This window comes from Cetorhinus maximus, chromosome 10 (assembly GCF_964194155.1).
Source record: "Cetorhinus maximus chromosome 10, sCetMax3.hap1.1, whole genome shotgun sequence".
In the NCBI taxonomy this organism is placed as follows: domain Eukaryota; kingdom Metazoa; phylum Chordata; class Chondrichthyes; order Lamniformes; family Cetorhinidae; genus Cetorhinus; species Cetorhinus maximus.
Genome location: NC_135888.1, coordinates 27,094,213 through 27,111,446, shown reverse-complemented (window position 1 = coordinate 27,111,446; position 17,234 = coordinate 27,094,213). Strand labels below are relative to the sequence as shown.

Below are 17,234 nucleotides of genomic sequence, written 5' to 3'. Positions count from 1 at the left end.
GAATACCACTGCTTCACATGCCCACAGTAAGGAGTCAGCAACCTTTGGCTGTCTTTTCAGATCTTCTGGCTTCTCGCAAGCTCACTTTGCTTTGATTCTGTTCCCCACAGCTTCTCACTTTAATTCGGAGCCTTTTCCTCTGCTCCTTACTTTAACATCACTGAACAGGATGTGTTCCAGATTCCCTGTCCCTGTTCCTTGATTTAATTATCGTCTAGGGACCTTTTCCTGTTCAGACTGCCTGGTTTTGGGACTTTTCTGTTCTTCTGGGAAATCTGCTCTCTGCACTTCCTGTCCTGTCTCCTCTGTGCCTCTCTGGAGAATGGTGCTTCTCTTCTGGGTCACCTGATCTTCTTTCTTACTCTCACTTATGCTTTTGTTTCTTCTTCTGCGCAAGTGCAGGGCTCCCTTTAAATAAAAAAAAAATGATAAACAACAAACTGTGCAAGTGCGCAGGTCTGTTTACCAGCTTTACAAAGAGCATCCCAACCAACTGCACATGTGCAGCCATTCTCCAGCCGCTGCATGCGCTGAACCCAAAGATCGTAAAAATAGAATGAACTGTGCATGTGCAGCCATTTGAGGGCTGGCACTTGCGCAGAAACCGCTGAGGCCCATCCTTCGCTTTTTAAAAAGTAGGTTTGTCTCTTCCTCTTTTCTTGGGCTCACAGCAATATTTCCAAGTCAGGATGGTGCGTGGCTTGGAGGGGAACTTCCAGGTGCTGCTGTTCCCATCTATCTGCTGCCCTTGTCCTTCTAGATGGTAGTGGGTTTGGAAGGTGCTATCTAAGGAGCCTTGGTGAATTCCTCCAGTGCATCTTGTAGATGGTATACACTGCTACTGCTGTGTGTCGGTGATGGAGGGAGTGAATGTTTGTGGATGTGGTGCCAATCAAGCGTGCTGCTTTGTCCTGGACAGTGTCAAGCTTCTTGAATGCTGTGGGAGCTGCACTCATCCAGATAACTGGAATCACAGAATCACAGTGCAGAAGAGGCCCTTCGGCCCATCGAGTCTGCACCAACACATGAGAAACACCTGACCTACCTACCTAATCCCATTTACCAGCACTTGGCCCATAGCCTTGCATGTTATGACGTGCCAAGTGCTCATCCAGGTATCTTTCAAAGGATGTGAGGCAACCCGCCTCCACCACCCTCCCAAGCAGCGCATTCCAGACCGTCACCAACCTCTGGGTAAAAACGTTTTTCCTTATATTCCATCACACTCCTGACTTGTGTCTTGTAGATGGTGGACAGGCTTTGGGAAGTCCAAAGGCGAGTTACTCACTGCAGCATTCCCAGGCAGGATTTTACGTCCTGCAGGCGAACGGGCGCGCGCCCGCCCCAATCGGGTGTAAAATAGTGCGCAGACATTGGGCAGAATTTTTATTCTGTTCATTTTATTGTGAGTTAGTCCCATGTCGGGAGATTTTTTTCCGATTTTAAAAATCTTTATTTTTGATTTTAAAATTGTTCAGCTCCCTGAGGGGGAGCTTTCAGTGTGCGCTCCCCCGCACATGCTCAGACTTTTGCGCTTGTACTCCGCCCACGCCCAACCCAGCAGCGCTGAGCGTTTCACGCTGTCTGGCCATTAATTAGCCATCCAGCATCAAATCGCTGTCAGGGGCCGATTGCAGTCGGCAGACCATTTCCCGACCACTCCCGGGCCCGCCCACCAATCCAAAAATCCTGCCCCCAGTTTCCAAGCCAGTATTTTTATGGCTGGTCCAGTTCAGTTTCTGGTCAATGGTAACCCTAGGATGTTGATAGTGCGGGATTCAGTGATGGTAATGCCTTTGAACATCAAGGGGCGATGGTTAGATTGTCTCTTATTGGAGATGGTCATTGCCTGACATTTGTGCGTTTAAATGTAACTTGTCACTTGTCAGGCCAAGCCTGGATATTGTCCAGGTCTTGCTGCATTTGGACATGGACTGCTTCAGTATCAGAGGAGTCGCGAATGGTGATGAACATTGTGCAATCATCAGCAAACATCCCCACTTCTGACCTTATAATGGAGGGAAGGTCATTCATGAAGCAGCTGAAGATGTCTGGTCCCAGGACACTAACCTGAGGAACTCCTGCAATGATGTCCTGGGACTGGGATGATTAACCTCCAACAACCACAACCATCTTCCTTTGTGCTAGGTATGACTCCAAACAGCAGAGCATTTTTTCCCCTCTTTCCCATTGGATCCAGTTTTGCTAGGGCTCCTTGATGCCACACTCAGACAAATGCTTCCTTGATGTCAAGGGCAGTCGCTCTCACCGCACCTTGGGAGTTCAGCTCTTTTGTCCATGTTTGAATCAAGGTTGTCATGAGGTCAGGAGCTGAGCGGCCCTGGCGGAACCCAAACTGGGCTTCAGTGAGCAGGTTATTGCTAAGCAAGTGCCGATTGAGAGCACTGTTGATGACCCCTTCCATTATTTTACTGATAATGGAGAGTAGACTGATGGCGCGGTAATTGGCTGGGTTGGAATTGTCCTGCCTTTTGTGTACAGGACATACCTGGGCAATTTTCCACATTGCCAGGTAGATGCCAGTGTTGTAGCTGTACTGGAACAGCTTGGCTAAGGGCGCAGCTAGTTCTGGAGCATAAGTCTTCAGTACTATTGCCCGAATATTGTCAGGGCTCATAACCTTTTACACTATCCAGTGCCTTCAGCCGTTTCTTGATATCATGAGAAGTGAATTGAATTGGCTGAAGACTGGCATCTGTGATTTGGGGACCACAAGAGGAGGCCAAAATGGATCATCCACTCAGCAGTTCTGGCTGAAGATTGTTGCAAATGCTTCAGCCTTGTCTTTTGCACTGCTGTGCTGAGCTCCCCCATCAATGAGGATGGGGATATTTGTGGAGCTGCCTCAAGCAAGTTGTTTAATTATCCACCACCATTCACAACAGGATGTGGCAGGACTGCAGAGCTTAGGTCTGATCCATTGGTTGTGGGATCGCTTACCTCTGTCTATCACTTGCTGCTTTCACTGTTTGGCACGCAAATAGTCCTGTGCAGTAGCTTCACCAGGTTGACACCTGATTTTTAGGTATGCCTGGTGCTGCTCCTGGCATGTCCTCCTGCACTCTTCATTGAACCAGGGTTGATCCCCTGGCCTGATGGTAATGGTAGAGTGGGGGATATGTCGGGCCATGAGGTTACAGATTGTGGTCAAGTACAATTCTGCTGCTGCTGATGGCCTACAATGTCTCATGGATGCCCAGTTTTGAGTTGCTAGATCTGTTCAAAATTTATCTTGTTTAGCACAGTGGTAGTGCCATACAACACTATGGAGGACCGGACTTAGTCTCCACAAGGACTGTGCGGTGGTCACCCCTGCCAATACTGTCATAAACAAATGCATCTGTGACAAGTAGATTGGCGAGGACGAGGTCAAGTAGGTTTTCCCCTGTTGTTAGTTCCCTCACCGCCTGCCTCACACCCAGTCTAGCATGTCAGTGCTTCAGGACTCGGCCAGCTTAGTTAATCGTGGTGCCACCTCTTGGTGATGGGCATTGAAATCCTCCACCCAAAGTACATTCTGTGCCCTAGCCATCTTCAGTACTTCTTCCAAGTGGTGTTCAACATGGAGGATTACGGATTCATCGGGGATAGTATGTGATAATCAGCCCATGTTTGACCTGAAGCCATGAGACTTCATGGGGTCCAGAGTCAATGTTGAGGACTCCCAGGGCAGCTCCCTCCCGACTGTATACCACTGTGCCACCACCTCTGCTGGGTCTGTCCTGCTAGTGGGACAGGACATACCCAGGGATGGTGATGGTGGAGTCTGGGACTTTATCTGTAAGGTATGATTCCGTGAGGATGACTACGTCAGGCTGTTACTTGACTAGCCTGTGAGACAGCTCTCCCAATTTTGGCACTAGCCCCCAGATGTTCATAAGGGGGACATTGCAGGGTCAACAGGGCTGCGATTGCTATTGTCATTTCCGGTGCCTAGGTCGAGGCCGGGTGATCCATCTGGTTTAATTCCTTATAGACTTCGTAGTGGTTTGATACAACTGAGTGGCTTGCTAGGCAATTTCAGAGTGCATTTAAGAGTCAACTGCATTTCTGTGGGTCTGGAAGTAAGGCGGCAGATTTCCCTCACTAAAGGACATTAGTGAACCAGATGGGGTTTTATGACAATTCATGGGTGGGATCATCCCAAATTTGCGCTAAATGCAGTAACGGGCATAAAAAAAGTTGTCTTACCCCCTGGCCACAATGGTGGGTTTTCACGCCATATCGTCCCATTCCTGACACATCCCACCTCATTAATAATGCATTCACCGGAAACACTCCGGATCGCTGGTGTGCAGGCTCGGATTTGCCCGACATGCCGTCACCTCAGTGCTTCCTCGCTCTGGGTGCCATATTTAAAGCCCACCAGAGCGCAGCCTACTTCGTGTCTTCAGACCAGGACTGCTCCAGGCAACAGGTGGCCCCAAAAGCAAGGAAGACGGCAGCCCCCACATTTAGCGATGTCTCTCTGGGGAGCCTGCTGGACACAGTGGAAGGCCGCCGTGACGTCCTCTACCCCCTCTCTGGACGCAGGAAGTCCAGAGTCACCAATCCGGCCTGGGAGGTGGTGGCAGCGGTGGTTAGTGCCATTGCAGCAGAGAGGACGTCAGCCATCCAGTGCAGGAAGAGGATGAATGCTCACACCTGTTCCGCCAGAGTCAGTCAGCCACCTCATCATTCTCAACACACACGTTCACAAACCCATGGAACATCCACAGGGATCTCGCGCTTCAAGGGACAACACCACTAGCTCTCTCACTCACCCTCACATCTCCATCAGGCATATATCCTCTCGAGCTCATGTCCTGATCCCATCCATGGCTCCGCTCACCACACAAACATTCCACACAGTGCCATGTGTCCTGCTGACAGTCTCTCCATCTGTTTTCATGCAGGAGATGCAGAATCACAGAATTTTAACGGCACAGAAGGAGGCCATTCAGCCCATCATGTCTGCACCGGCTCTCCAATGAGCATTATGACCTAGTGCTATTGTCCTGCCTTTTCCCTGTACCCCTGCACATTGTTTCTATTCAAATAATCATCCAATACCCTCTTGAATGCCTTGATTGAACCTGCCTCCACCACACTTCCAGGCAGGACATTCCAAGCCCGAACCACTCGTGTGAAAAAGTTTTTTCTCATGTCACATTTGCTTCTTTTGCAAATCACTTTAAATCTGTGTCCTCTCGTCCTTGATCCTTTTATGAGTGGAAATGGCTTCTCCCTATCTACTCTGTCCAGCCCCCTCATGATTTTGAAAACTTCTTTCAAGTCTCCTCTCAGCCTTCTCCTCTCCAAGGAAAACAGTCCCAACTTCTCCAATCTTTCCTCATAGCTTAAGTTTCTCATTCCTGTAACCATTTTTGTGAACCTCTTCTGTACTCTCTCCAGTGTGTTCACATCCTGTTCACATCAGCAGGGAGATGTCCTAGACCGGGGGTGGCGTGGCCAACATTAGGCCCCTCACTCACTTTGAGGAGGGTGGCATTGCACTGACTGGTGAGGACGTGGACCGTGCCTGTGGCAACGGTGAGGTCAGCGGTGAACACCCAAGTGAGGATCCTGCACCACATCATCCCTCTCTCAACAAAACTGTGAGCGCTCTCTCTCCTGCTTTTGACTCTGCTGCCTTGCACTAATTATCTCTACCTTGGTTCACAGGGAGCTCTGCCAATCGACCAACGCCCTCAGCTCAGCCAGTCTCTAAGCTCCATCCAGGTCCTCACCTCCAACCAAGGAGAAGAGCTGGAAATACGCAGCCTGGAAGACCCGTCGCAGCGCTTACCCACACCCTGCACCAGTGCAGAGACACACACCTCGGTGGGACCTAGTGGGACTCGGGTTCACAATCTGGTGGTCACCACACAGACACGTGTTTGCAGCAGGAGGAGGCAGGTTCTGCCAAGCTCCCCAGCATTTGGGAGGATTGCTGGGGAAGAGGCATCTGTGAGGTCTGATCAACTCATCGTGGAGAGTCAACAGAAAGCAGGGGAACATCACGCAGAACTGTTGGAAGGCCTCAGAGTGGCACGCGCGTCAAGGAGTGCGTCTGCCTGCTTTCTGATGAAGTGGTGCCCACATGTACGTGCATGGAGGTCTCCATGGGAAGGATGGCGGATGCCATGGAGACCCTGGTCACGCAGAATGCGGAGATGCACACAGACCTGTACTCCATTGCGGGAGCCATGGGTGAGTTCCTGCAGTAGCAATGCAAGAGGGAAACGGGGCATCTCGATATCCTACCTTCCTGAGAATCGCACCCCCATCCACATTGACCTCCCCGACCTCGTCATTCCCACCCCCAGATTCCGTATCTGCCTCAGAGTCCCCACCAACAACCCTCCCCATCCCTTCTACCAGTCTCACACTCGCACTCTTCCGGCTCCCTCTGTCCCGTCTCATACTCATCATTCCCTCCTACCACACCCACCCTCAGTTCACTCCCCTGGAGGCAGTCATTGACTCCACAGACCCCTCCCGTGCACATTCACCTGGACATCCCACACCCCTTACTTCATCCTCCCCCTTATTCTTCCTCCCCCCTTACTCCCTCCTCCCCCCCCAGACACCCTCTTCCCTCCATTATACCTTCCTTCCCCTTTACATCTACCTTCGCACTTGCCGCATTCTCCCCTGTCACACCCTCCTCCTCCTCCCTTCCCAACCTCCTCCTCTGGCACTTCCTCCTCCCCCCTCCCAACCTACTCCCCCCCATACTCCCTGTTCTTCCTTTCCAACCCCTTTCCCCCCCCCCCCCCCCCCACAAACACCTTCATTCCCCCCCCACTCCCCACCAAACCTCACCACCTCCCGGTACACCTTCCTCTCCCAGTCACACCAAGACATTCCTCTCTCCACCCCCTTGCCGATCATCCGTAGCAGCCCATGGCCAAGACCGTGATGTTCTGAAGCAGACCCGAGGCATCAAAGGAGACCTCCCACCTTCCGTGAGCTGCTTCGCGGTGGAGCCGTGGCCATAAGGATCTACCCAGCTTGCAATGCACGTGTTCCTCCAGGGTCCAGTAGCTGTCGGGCTCCAGCATCTTCTGCTCTTTGGACGTCCACGATGTGAGCAAGGCCCTAACGATAAGTTCCAACTTACGCACGTCTCACTTATCCAAACATGTTCTGGGCCAACGTGTTTTCCCACCGGCGTAACGGTAAATCTGCCGTGGGAGACAATTCCGGTCGGGCCTTACTTAGCATCTCACATAGATAGGGTAGACAGGGAGGAACTTTTCCCCTTGGTGGCGGGATCAATAACCAGGGGGCATAGATTTAAGGTAAGGGGCAGAAGGTTTAGAGGGGATGTGAGGACAAATTTTTTCACCCAGAGGGTGGTGGGAATCTGGAACTCACTGCCTGAAAGGGTGGTAGAGACAGATACCCTCATAACATTTAAGAAATATTTGGATGTGCACTTGCGATGCCATGGCATACAAGGCTATTTTCCATCTAGTGCTGGAAAATGGGATTAAAATAGTCTGTCTACTAGAATAGTGTGACCAGTGCAGACTCAATGGGCTGAAAGGCCTTTTTCTGTAGACCTCGATGACTCTATGATGTAGATCAAGTTCATGCCGGTCTCCAGTGGGATTCGCATTCCACCATGGCAGACACCATCAGATAATCCTGCTGTGCTTTCACACCAACATGAAACCAATTTCTGGCCTTCTTGCCGTATTGTCCCCCCTCTGCCCGCCATGACACCCAACGCCAAGATGGCTGGAAAATCCCAGCCAATGATGGTTTCATGGTCACCATGACTGAGATTAGCTTTTATTTCCAGATTTTATTAATTGAATTTAAATACCACCAGTTGCTGTGGTGGGATTTGAACCTGGGACCCCAGAGCAATAGTTCAGTGACATTACCACTATGCCACTGCCTCCCTCTACCTGGCCCTTGTGTGACTCAAATGTTACTTTCATTAAGATGCTCACAGAGCTATGGTTATTCATGGTCATTCATGATGCATCTCTAGCTGCGCTTGTCCAATTCCCTCTCCTAATACGTCCTGATGTCTTGAGAAATACAGGATCATATTAGATCATACCTGCCATGTTGCTATCATTAATGTTCAAAAATTATTTATTGTTTCATTAATTTGACTCATTATAGATTACTTGCATACATATTTCAGAAAATAACATTTTGGGATACAGCATGTGAGTAATTTGAGACATGCTTGTGAGGACAGGTGACTTTGGACCTATGGCTACCAAAGGTCTCCCTCTCGGAGGGTTTTCCTCACTTCCTGTCTGGCTTAGTTGTAGACTCATAGATAGAGATTGATTGCTGTGGTTGGTCAATAACTCATTATCATTGTATCATGTGAATACCAGGATGATAGGTGAACGGGATGAACTTTGGTCTTTTCAGCGTCCAGTAATTCCTCTGATCACATTAGCCGGCATTGAGAAATCAAAACTAATCCGATTGTAACAGAGGGTTGATAAGGGTAACGCTGTTGATGTATATATGGATTTTAAAAAAGCATTTGATACCGTGCCACACAACAGGCTTGTGAGCAGAATTGTAGCTCATGGAATAAAAGGGAGAGTGGGAACTTGGATAAGAAGCTGAGTGATATGAAACAAAGAATAGTGATTAATGGATGTTTTTTAGATTGGAGTAAGGTTTGTAGTGGAGTCCCCCACGAGTCATTGTTGGGACCCGTACTCTTCCTGATATACATTAATGACCTAGACTGTGGTGTTCAGAGCACGATTTCAAAATTTGCAGATAACATGAAGACCGGAAACATTGTCAACTGTGATGTGGATAGTCTTGAACTTCAAAAGGACGTAGACATGTGGTGGATTGGACAGACAAGTGGTATAGAAATATACAAAATAGGAGCAGAGGTAGGTCATTCCGAGCCTGCTCCGCCATTCAATATGATCATGGCTGATTCTCTATCTCAATGCCGTACTCCCGTACTCTTTCCATATCCCTTGGCGCCTTTAGAGTTCAGAAATCTCTGTATTTCCTTCTTAAATATGTTCAGTGACTTGGCCTCCACAGCTGTCTGTGGTAGAGAATTCCACAGGTTCACCACCCTCTGAGTGAAGAAGTTTCTCCTCATCTCAGTCTTAAATGGCCTGCCCCGTATCCTGAGACTGTGAACCCTTGTTCTAGACACCCCCCAGCCAGAGAACACATCCAGTCTGTTCACCCAGAATCTTAACGGCACAGAAGGAGGCCATTCGGCCCATCATGTCTGCACAGGCTCTCCAAATGAGTATTATGGCCTAATGTCATTGCCCTGCCTTTTCCCTGTGTCCTTGCACATTGTTTCTATTCAAATAATCATCTAATGCCCTCCTGAATGCCTCCAACACACTTCCAGGCAGTGCATTCCAGACCTGAACCACTCATTGTATGAAAAAGTTTTTTCTCATGTCACATTTGCTTCTTTTGCAAATCACTTTAAATCTGTGCCCACTCGTTCTTGATCCTTTTGAGTGGGAACAGCTTCTCCTTATCTACTCTGTCCAGCTCCCTCATGATTTTGAACATCAGGATCAAATCTCCTTTCATCCTTCTTCTCTCCAAGGAGAACAGCCCCAACCTCTGCAATCTATCCTCATAGCTGAAGTTTTTCATTTCTGGAACCATTCTTGTAAACCTCTTCTGCACTCTCTCCAATGTGTTCACATCCTTCCTATAATATGGTGCCCAGAACTGTACACAATACACCAGCTGAGATCTAACGAGTGTCTTATATAAATTCAGCATAACCTCCTTGTTCTTGTACTCAATGCCCACATTAATAAAGCCCAGGATACTATATGCTTTGTTAATTGCTCTCTCCACCTGTCCTGCCACCTTCAATGATCTATGCACATATACACTCAAGTCTTTCTGCTCCTGCACCCACTTTAGAATTTCACCCCTTATTTTATATTGTCTGTCCGTGTTCTTCCTGCCAAAATGCATCATCTCACACTTTCTGCATTGAACTTCATCTGCCACCTATCTGCCCACTTCACCAACTTGTCTATGTCCTTCTGATGTTCTACACTGTCCTCGCAGTTCACAATACTTCCAAGCTTCGTATCATCCGCAAACTTTGAAATTGTCCCCTGCACACCAAGATCTATATCATTAATATATCTCAGGAACAGCAAGGGTCCCAATATCGACCCCTGGGGAACTCCACTACAAACCTACCTCCAGCCTGAAAATTATCCCTTGACCATTACTCTCTGCTTCCTATTTTTCAGCCAATTTTGTACCCACATTGCTACTGTCCCTTTTATTCCATGAACAATAACTTTTCTCACTAGTCGATTGTGTGGTATTGTGTCAAATGCCTTTTCAAAGTCCATGTGCACCAGATCAACAGCATTACCCTCATCGATCTTTTCTGTTACCTCTTCAAAAAACTCCAGAAAGTTAGTTAAACATGATTTCCCCTTTAGATATCCATGCTGGCTCTTCCTTATCAACCCATATTTTTCCATGTAACGACTAATTCTATCCCAAATAATTGTTTCTAGAATCTTGCTCACCACGGAAGTTAAACTGACTGGCCTGTAATTGCTGGGCTTATCCTTACAACCTTCTTTGAACAAGGGCATAATGTTTGCAATTCTCCAGTCCTCTGGCACCACCCCTTAGTCTAGGGAAGACTGAAAGATTATAGTCAGTGCCCCTGCAATTTCGACTCTCACTTCCTTCAATATCCTTGGATGCATCTCATCCGGTCCTCGTGCCTTGTCAACTTTTAAGTATTGACAGTCTATTCAACACTTCCTCCTTATCAATTTTGAACCCTTCTAGTGACAGACTTTACTCGTCTGTCACCATGGCCTGGGTAGCATCTACCTCCTTGGTAAGGAGGGATGCAAAATATTCATTTAATACCTCAGCCATGGCCCCTTCGTCCACATGTAAATTCCCTTTTACGTCTCTAATCGGCCCTACTCATTTTACCATCTTTTTACTATTTATATAGTTATAGAAGACTTTGGGATTCCACTTTTTGTTGGCTGCCAGTCTTTTCTCATAATCCCTCTTCGCTTCTCTAATATGCTTTTACACCTCCCCTCTGAACCTTCTGTATTCCTCTTGGTTCTCAACTGTATTTTCTACCTGACACCTGTCATAAGCACACTTTTTCTTATTTGTCTTAATTTCAATCTCCTTTTTCATCCAGGGAGCTCTGAATTTGTTTGCCCTACCTTTCCCCTTCGAAGTAATATACCTTGACTGTGCCCGAACCAATTCTTTTTTGAAGGTAGCCCATTGTTCAGCTAAGTTTTTCCTGCCAATCTGTCATTCCAGTCTATCTGGCCCAGCTCTGTTCTTGCCCCACCGAAGTCGGCTCTCGTCCAGTTAATTATTCTTACTCTGGATTGCCTATTGTCCTTTTTTATTATCATCCTAAAACGTACAATACAATGATCACTGTCTCCTAAATGCTTCCCCACTGATGCTTGGCCTACCTCATTTCCAAGAACCAGGTCCAACAGTGTGTCTTTTCTTGTTGGATTGGACACATCCTGCTGTAGAAAATTCTCCTGAACACAATCTAGGAACTTTTGCCCCTCTCCGCCCTTTACATTACCACTGTCCCAGTCTACATTTGGGTAATTGAAGTCCCCCATCATAACTACTCTATAATGCTTGCATCTCTCTCTAATTTCCCTGCAGATTTGTACTTCTATGGCCTTCTCACTATTTGGCGGTCTGTAGACTACACCAAGCAATGTAATTGCAGCCTTTTAGTTCCTTAGCTCCAGCCAAATTGATTTTGTCCTTGAACCCTCTGGGACATCCTCTTTCTCCAGCACTGCAATGCTCTCCTTAACCAATGCTGCCACCCTTCCTCCTCTCCTGCCTCTTCTGAACACCTTGTACCCGGGAATATTTAACACCCAGTTCTGCCCTTCTTTGAGCCAGGTCTCTTTTATTGCCACAACATCATATTTCCACATGGCAATCTGTGCCTGTAACTCCCTAATCTTATTTACTCCGTACCAGGCTCACAATCACTTCATGGACCCTATGGTAAATGCAAAAGTGGGAGCTCAAGAGAAAAGAAAGAGGGTTAAGCAAATTGGCCAATATAGGTCATTGTGTCACGTTATGTTTCACCTCCTGTCAGAATTTTATACATTTCAATGACATCTCCTCTCATTCTTCTAAACTCCAGTGTATACAGGCCTAGTTGACCCAATCTCTCCTCATTTGACAATCCTGCCATCCCAGGAATCAGTCTGGTGAACCTTTGCTGCCCTTCCTCTATGGCAAGTATATCCTTTCTTAGGTAAGGAGACCAAAACTGCACACAATACTCCAGGTGTGGTCTCACTGCAGCTGTACAGTGCCTTGGTAAGACATCCTTGCCCCTCAAGTCCTCTTGCAATGAAGGCCAACATACCATTTACCTCCTTAACTGCTTGCTACACCTGCATGCTTGCTTTCAGTGATTGGTGTACAAGGACACCCAGGTCCCTTTGTATATCAACACTTCCCAATGTGTCACGATTTAAATAATACTCTGCCATTCTGTTTTTCCTACTGAAGTGGATAGCTTCACGCTTATCCACATTATACTTCATCTGCTATGTATTTGCCCACTCAACCTGTCTAAATCATCTTGAACCCTTTTAACACCCTCCTCACCGCTCGCATTCCCACCAAGTTTCATGTTGTCAGCAAACTTGGAAATGTTACATTTGGTTTCCTCATCTAAATCATTGATATATATTGTGTATAGCTGGGGCCCAAGCACTAATCCCTGCAGTATGAAGTTCAATGCAGAGAAGTGTGAGGTCATTCATTTTGGCAGGAAGAATATGGAGAGACAGTATGAACTAAAGGGAGAAACTCTAAAGGAGGTGCAGGAATGGAGGGACCTCTGTGTATATGTACATAAATCATTGAAGATGGCAGGACATGTTGAGAGAGCAGTTGATAAAGCATATAGTATTTTAGGCTTTATTAATGAGTACAAGAGTAAGGAGGTCATGTTGAACTTGTATAAGACACCAGTTAGGCCTCATCTGGAGTACTGCATCCAGTTCTGGGTGCCATACTTGAGGAACGATGTGAAGGTTGACAAGAATGATTCCCAGGATAAAGAACTGTACCTATGAGGATAGATTGGAGAGGCTGGGCCTGTTTTTCTCGGAGAAAAGAAGGCTGAGAGGAGATTTGATAGAGGTATTCAAGATCCTGAGGGATATGGACAGGGTAAATAGTGACAAACTGTACGCACTCAAGAGAGCATCAAGAACTAGAGGGCACAGATTCAAAATAATTGGCAAAAGGAGTAAATGTTATGCAAGGAAAGATTTTTTCACCCAGAGGGTGCTTGGAGTCTGGAATGAACTTCCTGAGAGGGTGGTGGAGGCAGGTTTGATCGAGGTATCCAAATGGGAATTGGATTGCTACCTGAAAAGAGAGAATGTGCAAGGTTAGAGGGGTAAGGCAGGGGAGTGGGACTAGGTAGAATGCTCTTTCAGAGAGCCAGTGCAGACTCAATGTGCTGAATGGCCTCCTGCACTGTTAAGTTTCTGTTTCTGTGATTCAATACAGATTGTACCAGACTCACATACACTTCAAGACTCTATGGTAATGAGCAAATGCAAAAGTGGGAGCTCAAGAGAAAAGAAGGAGGGTTAAGCCAATACAGGTCATTGTGTCACATTGTCATGTTTCACCCCCACAGGTTTATGGGGGAGTCTGGAGGGATAAGGAAGTCATTATCAAGTGTGGTATAGAAGGAGCCTTCAGAGCAGATCTAAATCCTGAGACGTTACCTCAGAAGGATCTGATGCTTTTTGACAAACCAACTAGAGGGACCTCAATGGACGAGTTCAAGGAGATGTTGCTAACATTCCTGAAGGTTGGTCCAAGAGAATTTCCTCACATATCTATCAGACATATTGTTTGCATTTTAAAATTACCCAAGCCAATCAATGCATTGCATCAATCCTCTGGAAACAGGATGAACAATTAGAAAATGATTAAATAAAAAAGACCATTCACAGGTGAACCAATCCATAATACACTATGTCCTCCTGAAGTCTGTGACTTTTCATCTTTTTGTTCGCTAATTTCCAAGTTTTGTGCCATCTGCACACTTTGAAATTCTGCCCTGTATACCCAAGTTGGGGTCATTACTATATATCAAAAAGAGCAATGGTCCTAATGCCGGACCTTGGGGAACACCACTGTATTCCCACTCCAGTCTAAAAAACAACAGTTCACCACTACTCTCTGCTTTCTGTCCCTTAGTCAAATTTCATAGTCATGCGGCCACTGTCCCTTTCATCCCATGGGCTTTAATTTTGCTAACAAATTTAATATGTGGTACTTTGTCAAATGATTTTTGAAAGTTCATATGCACCACATGAACCCTCTCTGCTACTTCATAAAAGAATTAAATTTATTGAGGTGCAATTTGTTCACCTTGACCCAGAACTGTTCCAATGCCCCAGTAACCTGTAGCTCTCCCTCCTGCACTATTTCACCAGCCACTCGTTAAGATGTTTTGTTCTAATATTTCAATATTCACTAGTGCATGGCACTGGGAGTAATCCGGAGATTACTATCTTTCTAACTTCCTCCCTAGATCCAGAAATGCTGACTATAGGACCTCAGCCTTTTCCTTCCTATGTCATTGGTTGCCACGTGGGCCATGATTTTTGGCTGCTCCCCTCCCCCGTCCCTATTTCGAAATCATCTGCACCCTCTCTGTGATGTCTTTACCCTGGCAGCAGGCAGATAACACAAACACCAAGTGAGATTCACTATACTCCTGTCTATAGTTCTCACTACCTAATCCCCTATGATCACTACATTTCTACACTTTACCATCTTGTGCAGTCATGCCCCACGTGCCCTAAACTGCGCTTCTCCGAGGTATCACCACCCAGGGCTTTCCTGCCCTCCCTGTCCATTGGCCACCACTTACTCTCCACCTAAATTCTCTGCAGATGCGTGGTGACCACTTCCTGGAAAGTGGTCTCCAGGAAATTCTCAGCCTCCCTTAAGGCCTGCACTGACTCATTCACTCATCAAGATCCTTAAGCTTGAGCAACTGGAGACTTCTCCTGCACTCGTGTTATTCAGAACTAATGAAACATCCTGGAGTTCACACACACTACAAAAATTGCAGGCAATAGGTCTTAGCTGTCCCATCATTTGTTTAAAGTATTTTTACTTTTGTTATATACATGTTATCAGTCTAGTATCCACTTACTCATATTTATTATTTATTTATACCAGAATTTTGCTTAATGTAATTTGATCCTTTTAATTTTAGTATCCTTTACTTCATTAATGTTAATGTTATCCTTTTATATCTGATTAATTACTCTGATTTCTTATATATTTACTGATGTGGATATTTAAATAAATTTTCACCTCCTTTCCCCTCTGCACCAAATTCCCAAACTCACTGAACTCCCATTACTACTCACTTAGCAGATTCACCCAGCTCTGTGCATTAGCAGATAGCCTTCTAACCTTTAGAAAGGCACAAATGCTAGCCACAATAACTAACACCTCGTCAGACACCCATTTACAGCTGGTTAACTGTTAACTGGCTTGCAGTTTTAACGTAAAGTCTTAAAAATAAGAAAGCAAGGTTAAATTTCAGTTTGATAACAATGCACAATCTGTACTTCTCACCTATTCTCTACCAATACATTCCCACACTCACCAAATTTCCGTCATTACTTTGTTTAGCAGATTCCCCCAACTCTGTCCTCACAGCTCTGCCATTGTGACCCTGGGAGTATATTCAGGATTCCAGCATTGCCGTCACTCACAATGCTCTCACTTTTTTCAGTCTAGTCTTGGAGATCAGCAATCCCTTGGGAACCTTGTCAACAGAATAATCAGCATGGCAGATATCAACCAGGACAACAAGGTCTCCTTAGCCGAAGCAAAGTCTATCTGGGCCTTGCTTCAGCTCAATGAGTTCTTACTGATTGTTTCTCTGCATGAAAAGGAACACACAGCGCAATTGCTGGGCTACTGTGGAGACCTGTACATCACTGAGAAGATTCCATACCACTCACTTTACAGCATCAAGGTGCCACGTTTCCTTCAAGCAGTTTTGCCTTCAATAGTGCACAAGAGCCTGAACCAATGGTTTTCTCCTGCATGGCCTCGGCGAGCAGAAATCACCATTGGCCTCTTGGAATTCGTGGAGGAGATTTTTCATGGCACTTATGGCAGCTTTTACATCTGCGACACAGACCCAGGTAACATTGGTTACAATGAGAAATATGATTTTAAAATGGTTAACTTAAGGAAGGTGGTGACAGAAATGACTCTTAAAGGATTCTATAAAGGACGTCATTGTGAACACAACACAGACTGCACACATGGGAAAGATTGCACAGCAACCTGTGACAAATTGGTGAAGCAATGCAATACTGAACTGATACAACCAAATCTGGCCAAGATTTGTGGCTTATTACGGGAGTATCTGCTGTATGGGGCACCCAGCGATTTCAGAGATGAATTACAGAAACACCTACAGACCTGCATGACATTGAATGGATTGGCAAGCCAGATGGAGGTACATCATTCATTGCTATTAAACAACATCAAAACCCTACTTTGGAAAAAGATTTCAAACTCCAAATATTCATAAAGGGTCAGAGATTCTCTAAACATAATTGTGTTGTATCTGGAGATTTTTCTCTATTGTAATTTATGAATTAGTAACTACTGTGTCAACAACTTCAAGTAAAGTTCTAGGCAAGCAATTGTAGGACTAGACAATTTAAAATAATCTGTAGATGCCATGTCAAACCATAAGCCTAATATAATTCAAAGGATGAAGACATTATTAAAGGTGAAATATGGCAATCATATATACAAGGAACATTCTTCTCCATTTGCTTGTCACATTTTGTTGGGCTGGGAGAACAGTCCCTCTCATGTCTTACTCTGTTGCAGTCGCAGCCATTGAGCAGAACCTCATCCACCAAGAAACTCAGCACCTCCCTGACTCTCCAGTAAAGCAAGGAGGTTATGATGAACCTTTATAAAACACTAGTTCAGCCTCAACTGGAATTTTGGGCTGAATTTGACTTAATCATCAGTAAGTTTGAAGGCACAGAGGCACGTAAAATCCAGTGGGCACCTTGACTACTGCCTACCGACCTGGTCTGCCCCCTCCACAATTATACATGCGGCGGGAGAGTTGCTGTGTGGCCTGCCAACTTGGGGCCAAT

The 17,234-nt window shown here is 46.1% G+C and overlaps 1 protein-coding gene across 2 annotated transcripts in view; it reads left to right on the top strand.

Annotated features, from left to right (window-relative positions):
• The window catches only part of dipk1b (divergent protein kinase domain 1B), a 154,227-nt gene extending 137,347 nt beyond the window's left edge, over positions 1 to 16,880 (top strand). For both annotated transcript variants that reach the window (XM_078550266.1, XM_078550265.1), the window contains 2 exons: positions 13,709 to 13,885; positions 15,836 to 16,880. In XM_078550266.1, coding sequence (XP_078406392.1) covers positions 13,709 to 13,885; positions 15,836 to 16,648 — 990 coding nt within the window. In that variant the 3' untranslated portion in view covers positions 16,649 to 16,880. The remainder of the gene's footprint in view (positions 1 to 13,708; positions 13,886 to 15,835) is intronic.
• Positions 16,881 to 17,234: the final 354 nt, after the last annotated feature.